Source organism: Nansenia antarctica (assembly GCF_963989245.1).
Source record: "Nansenia antarctica genome assembly, chromosome: 19".
NCBI classification, from domain to species: Eukaryota; Metazoa; Chordata; class Actinopteri; order Argentiniformes; family Microstomatidae; genus Nansenia; species Nansenia antarctica.
Window position 1 is genome coordinate 22928083 of NC_137692.1, and position 8296 is coordinate 22936378.

Sequence of the window (8296 nt, forward strand, 5' to 3'; positions counted from 1 at the left end):
AGAAAAACCTCAATCAATCATTCAAAATATCTTTAACACCATCTAACATAATGGGGTTAGCTAGGGCAGGGGTTGGCTACAACAATGCAGACTTCATTGTCTCCTGTGACACACACACACACACACACACACACTTACAACACAATCTGATACTGAGGGTAAAGCTGTCTTCTGCACTGAACAAAAACACTGGCGGCTATGTGTATGTATGTGTGTGTGTGTGTGTGTGTGTGTGTGTGTGTGTGTGTGTGTGTGTGTGTGTGCGCGTGTGCGTGTGTGTGTGTGTGTGTTGGATACAGTGTGTGTTGTGTCCCATGCGTTTCAAGTGTTTCTGGCCCCTGCATGCTCTGAGACACACTGATAGATTTCTCTGAGGTTGGTTTCACACTATGAAACTTGGTTTCAAAACAATATGTTATAGACTCTTCACACTGTTGCACCACTGACTAACCCACTATCAGATACTGTTGATCCCGCTAGGCGACGCCCCCCCCCCCCATCCCACCCAACCCCCCCGCCCCGCCCCACTCCCGGTTACAGGAAGAGTAGGCCACTCGTTTGCATTGAGACGCTTTAGGGACCGTTCTTCTGTTCTTGGTTGGTAGCCTTTATTTTGCGGTTTGGCTGCCAGTTCAACCACCGATCCCTCTGCCCCCCCATGCCCCCCCATGAGAAGCCCATTCCACCCAGTTGGAATAGATTATTTTCCTTACAGTGTGAACAAATCTCTCTTTGTCCCCCCCCCAAGCCTCCCCACATTGTCTTTTGAAATTTGCCGACTTTCGAGTCTCTCCCCGACCGGGGCTGGAGTGAAGGAATGGCGGGCGTTGGTAATTCTATCAGTGTGTTGTGTGTGTGTTGTGTGTGTGTGTGTGTGTGTGTGTGTGTGTGTTGTGTGTGTTCAACCAGGCCTCAGGACACAGAGGCGCAATACAACGGTCAACAATACGTGACGTTAGAATTATAAGGTTCTATCTCCATTTTTGTCAAAATTTAGTTTTTTACATAATCTGATCCATTAGGTGTTTATTAATGCCTGTGTGGTGTTATTTTTAAAATGTTGACATTTTTTTAGTTAGTAATTCATAAAATACAAAGGTTCCATCTCACAAAACATAATGGAATGTAAAAACTTTGACGCTCATTATCTCTGAACTGCCTTAAACGGAGATAGAACCTTATAATTCTAAGATCACAAATAATAGCAAATAAAGCAAAAAAATAAGTAACGTTTTTTTTTATTATCACCTTACTTATTTTTACTGTATTTTCTCTTATTGTTGATTTTGTATTCTGCTGCAATGCCAATGTCCAGGAACCTGAACCCAATAATTTTATTCTGTGTACCCCGTACATTGATGTAATAAAACAGGGTTTCCCACCACGGGTCCTTGAAATCCTTGAAAGTTTGTGAATTTGAGAAAAAAGAAATCAAGGTCTTAAACGTTTTTGAAAATAGACATGGGTCATTGAAAGTGCTTGAATTCCCCCCCCCCCTCTCTCTCTCTCTCTCTCTCTCTCTCTCTCTCTCTCTCTCTCTCTAAAAAAAAAATTATATACAGTATATTCCAAAATGTTTTACTTAGCTCCTCCTCTCTGTATTGCTTAACTTTATACATATTTCACAATATATTGTTTTGCTGTGCTGTGGTAGAGAAAACAAGAGACCATCTAGTGTTCACACATTCAAGCCTCTCTGTTTAATTGTTGTCTGTGAGCGGATAGTTCCTATTATATAAATGCTCATCTAGATCTGTCTCAAACTATGCCGTGTTGGGTCCTTGAATTTGAGGGAATTGAGTCTTGAAAGTCTTTGAAAGGTGCTTGAATTTGATGTTTCAGAAGGTGTGGGAACCCTGTGTAATCAAAGCAATTCTGATTCAGATAATTGGAAGTATGTCTGTATTGATGAGAGGAGTGTTCATAATAATAATAATAATAATAATAATAATAATAATAATAATAACAATTCTAATAACAATAATGGTATTAAAACACACATCCTCTGATTTCCGCCTCCACTGCTGTACGCCCCCTCATGTTCTGTGTACTGAACATTGTAATAATAATAATAATAATAATAATAATAATTCATTGTATTTAGCGCTTTTCCGAGGCTCAATGACGCTGACAATATGGGAAAAACTGAAAACACAGAAACAACAAGCAACAGATAACATGGGCACATAGAACACAGTTAGCGAACGGGGAGGGTAGTAGTGATTGTTTAGGCTAGTACAAGCCAAGGCTTTAACTGATATCGAAACGCCCCGATGTCACTTGTTGTTGTTGTTGTTGTTGTTGTTGTTGTTGTTGTTTTTCTTCACTTCAGATGTGCTAGCCTGAATGTTGTCCATTATTTGGAAGTGTTCCATTGGGATTCCGTTGTTGACCACAACACTTACCCGTGTTTTTCTTATTTCAATGTATTTTTTTGATATACTTTGTATATCATGTTCGCTCGGTCAAGTCCTTTTTGACAAACGGCCCGGGGAACCACCGTTCCTGTCACACAACAACGTTGCCTTCACCAACAAAACAAGGCTTTTATCTTCCCAGGATGTTTTATCGGCCCCCTGACGCCTCGCGGGGATGATATCCTTCATGGCTATTTCACACTATATTTAAAAGCAATCAGACTAAATGAGAGACTTCATTGTTTCTCTGTCTCCCACCACCACGGCTCTGGGATGGATGGAGACTTGAGTTGGCTGATTGATGTGGTTTGGAAGCTGTACCTTGTCTTGTGGTCAAGTCTGGCTGGTTTTTATCGGATATGTGTGTGTGTGTGTGTGTGTGTGTGTGTGTGTGTGTGTGTGTGTCGGATACAGTGTGTGTCCCATGTGTTTCAAAGTGTTTCTGGCCCCCGCGTGGACCGTGTGTGCTCTCTCACACACACAGCATGCTTCACACACTCTCAAACGCTCTGTCGTCTGTGTCTGTCTGTCTGTTTCTGTCTGTGTGTGTCTGTCTCTGTCTGTGTGTCTGTCTCTGTGTGTGTGTGTGTGTGTGTGTGTAAGTGTAAGTGTCTGTCTGTCTCTGTCTATGTGTCTGTTTCTGTGTGTGTAAGTCTAAGTGTCTGTCTGTCTCTGTCTGTGTGTCTGTCTCTGTTTGTGTAAGTGTAAGTGTCTGTCTGTCTGTCTCTGTCTGTGTGTCTGTTTCTGTGTGTGTAAGTGTAAGTGTCTGTCTCTGTCTGTGTGTCTGTTTCTGTGTGTGTAAGTGTAAGTGTCTGTCTGTCTGTCTGTCTGTGTCTGTGTGTCTGTTTCTGTGTGTGTAAGTGTAAGTGTCTGTCTGTCTGTCTGTCTGTCTGTCTGAGAGTGTGCGCTTGCGTACTGTATGTGTTCATGACAACTTGTATTGTATTCTTACTCTGTGCTTGGTATTGGTAGACTTTTGTTCCTTATAGCTGTCTTGATGTGTTCTCTCTCTGTGTTCTCTCTCTTTCTCTCCTTTTCCTGCTGCAGCTAAGTGGGGAGGCTCAGGAGCTGTTCTCAGTGCGTCACGGCCCAGTACGCGCCGCCCGCATCCTGCCGGCTCCCCATATCAGTGAGTATCGCAGCAGGGTTCCCACAGGTCCTTGAAATCCTTGAAAGTTGAATGAATGAATGAATGAATCTTTATTTCGAACATGATTTAAAATAATAAATAACAAATAACTAATATGTAGAGTACAGTCCTATCAATTGTTCGAAAAGGAGTAGGAAGAAGCCTAGGCTTATCCTGTCCTACCCCTGTTTATACATTTATCAATTTTACTTACATTATATAATCCAATTATTTAATACATATATTTCAGTATCATCCGTTCTAATACTTTTTCATTCTTAATATTGACACAAAATAAATAAATAAACATAATTTTTCCATTCTTAATACTGAAACAACACAAAATAAATAAATAACAAACATCAGTATCCACAATGTAATACAGAAGAAAAAGACAAAGAAAACCACACCTTAGTTTCCAGAAGATGAACAACCTTCCCTTTCCTCAAGTTGGTGAATTTGAGAAAAAAAAATTAAGGTCTCAAAAGTTTTTGAAATTAGACATGGGTCATTGAAAGTGCTTGATTCAGATTCAGATTCAGATTCAGATAACGTTTATTGCCATTATGCATTACACATATAGGAATTTGCTTCGTCATTACAGTAAGTGCTTGAATCAATCAACTAGTAAATAAGTCTCTGTATTGCTTAACTTTACACATATTTCACAATATATTGTTTTGCTGTGCTGTGGTAGAGAAGGCAAGAGACCATCTAGTGTTCACACATTCAAGCCTCTCTTTTTAATTGTCGTCTGTGAGCGGATAGTTCCTATACATTCTCATCTAGATCTGTCTCAAACTATGCCGTGTTGGGTCCTTGAATTTGAGGGAATTGAGTCTTGAAAGTCATTGAAAGGTGCTTGAATTTGATGTTTCAGAAGGTGTGGGAACCTTTATCGCAGTCACATGACTGCGCTCTACGTGTGATCCATGTTCTTTTTTTGGGGGGGCAGTCCCACTCATATTTTTCATTTTATCGGACAGATACAGTGAAGACAGACAGGAAAGTAAGGAGAAGAAGGGAGAGAGGGCATGTCAGCAGGCCACGGGCCGGATTCGAACCCATGCCGACATGGGCGTAATGTGTGCATGTTCTTTGCTACTGTCCCAAGATGGTGTCACACACACAGACGTTACACATCAAGATGCTGTCACACACAGACATTAAACACATCAAGATGGTGTCACACAGACATACGTTACACATCAAGATGCTGTCACACACACACACAGACAGACGTTACACATCAAGATGCTGTCACACACACAGACGTTACACATCAAGATGCTGTCACACAGACAGACGTTACACATCAATATGCTGTCACACACACACACACACAGACGTTACACACATCAAGATGCTGTCACACAGACAGACGTTACAAACCAAGAGGAAAAGCCCTGCTGTTTTAAAGTAATTTTTTTCTGAGTGGGGCAGTCCCACTCATATTTTTCATTTTTATTGACAGATACAGTAGAGATTTTAGACAGGAAGGATGGGTGAGAGAGAGAGGAGGGATGACATGCAGGATATGTCCCCGGCCGGAATCGAACCGGGAACCCTGCGGTTACGTGGTCAACGCTTAACCCGCTACGCCACCTAAGCGCCCCGAGCTCAGCTGTTTTCACCTCGTCACGTCACATGACACGCTCCAACCGCCTCCACGTCTCCTCTTTTGCTTTCTGAAAAAAGCAGAAGAGAGAAATAATGTGCCACAGTTGAATTTATGTACTTTGAAAAAGCACATTTCTTTTTCTTTTTTTCCCGTTCGTCAGACGTTTATAAAACGCACGACCATGAATCTTCTTCTCCTGACAAACAAAACAAAACAAAAAAATCACTCAACTCCCCAAAAAACTTTCAGCACTCAAGGACAAACTCTTGAAATGTACTTACATGTGCCATAATTTATGCAGTGTGGGGTTGTGAGGTTGTGTTTTTTTTGTGGTAATATATCATGATAAAATTAAAGGGTTTGCTGCCCGATGTTACACACACACACACACACAGACACACACACACACACACACAGACACACACACACACACACACACACACACACACACACACACACACACACACATACACACACACACACACACACACACACGCACACACACCACAGTGTGTCAGTGTGTCAGATGCGTAGCCCCATGCCAGAGAGCTGCTCTTCCTCCCTCGCTCTTCCCTTCCCACCCTGGTTCTCTCTCACTCCCCCCATCTCCTCCTGCTTCCCATCCTGATATTAAAGTCCTTTCAGATTAGTGTTGGCTGGGCCTCAGCTGGCTGTGCTTAGGCTGCTTCAGAAGTACAGCACGCCTCAATGCCAAAACACTGAAAACCCCAGAACTCTCTCTCTCTCTCTCCCTCCCTCCCAATCTCTCTCTCTCTCTCTCCCTCTGTCTGTCCCCTTCTCTTCCTCTTTGCTCTCTCTTCCTATCCCTCCCTGTTTCTCTCTTGTTCCCCGGCCCCGATCGTCCCCTTTTCTATCTCACCCTCTCCTCGCTCCCCCTCCCCCCTGTCCCCTGTTTCTCTTCACCCCTCCCAACCCCCCCACCCCCACACTAACTGGCTCATTAGCCCCATTGTATTACTGAGGTAATTTAATTTATTAAAGGTTAGCCAAGGAAGAGCCACAGTCTAGTGAAGGACAGACCCATGGTTACCAGGGTTACACCGTAGTGAAGGACAGACCCAGGGTTACCAGGGTTACAGTCTAGTGAAGGACAGACCCATGGTTACCAGGGTTTCACCGTAGTGAAGGACAGACCCAGGGTTACCAGGGTTACCAGGGTTACAGTCTAGTGAAGGACAGACCCAGGGTTACCAGGGTTACAGCCTAGTGAAGGACAGACCCAGGGTTACCAGGGTTACCAGGGTTACAGTCTAGTGAAGGACAGACCCAGGGTTACCAGGGTTACAGTCTAGTGAAGGACAGACCCAGGGTTACCATGGTTACAGTCTAGTGAAGGACAGACCCAGGGTTACCAGGGTTACAGGCTAGTGAAGGACAGACCCAGGGTTACCAGGGTTACAGGCTAGTGAAGGACAGACCCAGGGTTACCATGGTTACAGGCTAGTGAAGGACAGACCCAGGGTTACCAGGGTTACCATGGTTACAGTCTAGTGAAGGACAGACCCAGGGTTACCATGGTTACAGTCTAGTGAAGGACATTCAGGGTTCTGATCAAATCATTCCCGATAGAGACGAAGGAAGAGGGAAGTGACGAGGGGTGATATCGCCTCTAGGTGGCCACACACACACACACACACACACACACACACACACACACACACCTGGGTTTCCGTTAACCGGCAATTGCCGGTCTTTGTCCGGTAAAATTTGGTGAAGTCCGACAAATTGAAAAGTCGTCGGACATATTGTCCGGTGAAAATAATTCCCTTTGAATACAATTCGCTAAAGCTGGCTGGGTGCGTTCGTAAACACGCTCTGGAAATCCGATCAGCACTCGCGGAACGCCTCTCGTCCAATCGAACGACTCGGTCGCTCTGTGACATCGAAGCCAGCGTGGGCTCCGGCGCTCTCAGAGCGTGTTTACGAACGCACCCCTAGAAGTTTCCAGCCAGCTAGCTGAAGCTGCTACACACACCAGAGCCATGGCGACCGAACGGCAAGTTAAACAACATACTATAAAAGTGACATTGTTTTACTCATTACTCATACGTTTGTTGTCATTCGGCGGTGCTAATAGTCGCTTTCTTTTTTAATTTATTTAATTTATTTTATTTTAGCAGTTTCCCCGAAAGTTAAGTGTTTGTTTTTATATCACTATTTGCACTTCTGGTTAGATGCTAAACTGCATTTTGTTGTCTGGTACTTGTACTCTGCAATGACAATAAAGTTGAATCTCACCTAATCTAATCTAATCTAATCTAAAATAATCTAAAATAATCCCATCACTATTACTCCCTATTTTCATCAGTGTTTCAATCCTTGAATCTGTGATGGAAATCAAGCAAAGCCACTTCAAGTCTCCCCACCACTGACCTTTCCTTACACTCTCGGTTATTCCCTGTGGATTTAAAAAAACGGTGTTTTGGTTTCTATAATGTGGTCTATTCTCAGTGTTGACGAGCAACTCAGGGGGCTTTGAGATGGCTAACAGCTAATTAAAGGAGTAATTCCACTCAAAAGGGTAGAAGTAAGCTGTCTGTCTGTCTGTCTGTCTGCCTGTCTGTCTGTCTGTCTGTCTGTCTGTCTCTCTGTCAGTGTGCTGGACTACCTATGACTTCCATGGTACCTGGGAACGCGTTGTCGGAGAGAAACGCCCTCTGTACAAAGGACCTACTGACCAAAATCCCTGTTCCCCGTAGCCTACATGCTTGCACTGTTACTGTTCAATAAAATGTTATACATCTAGACATTGTGGTATTTCTTTATATACGTATCCCAGACTGCCTATCAATTGTTTCTCAATAAACAGTTATGTTCTTCCCATTGTCATACTCCCGAGCTAAACGAAATGCCTTCCCAACCAGCGAGACTTATAGAAATGACGTTGTTTTATTGATTTAAAAAAAAAAAAAAGGGTAAAACTGTAAAGAGAAAATAGAAAACTCACATTAATCCCAAACAATTTAACAAACTTCAGTTAACGTAATGTGGAGTCCGTTCATTGATCGATGCTGTCTGTTCAGTTCCCAGTGAGGCGCCCGTTCAGCGCTGGACCCGTTCAGCGCTGGATTTGACGCATGGCATAGCGCGCATGCGTCAAATCATGTT

The 8296-nt window shown here is 43.3% G+C and overlaps 1 protein-coding gene across 1 annotated transcript in view; it reads left to right on the forward strand.

Moving 5' to 3' along the window:
• bcas3 (BCAS3 microtubule associated cell migration factor) overlaps positions 1–3581 on the forward strand; it is a gene marked incomplete at both ends in the record, with an annotated part of 20714 nt that extends 17133 nt beyond the window's left edge. The window contains one exon of the mRNA XM_080549066.1: positions 3465–3581. Within this exon, the coding sequence (XP_080405192.1) occupies positions 3465–3581 (117 nt within the window). The remainder of the gene's footprint in view (positions 1–3464) is intronic.
• Positions 3582–8296: the final 4715 nt, after the last annotated feature.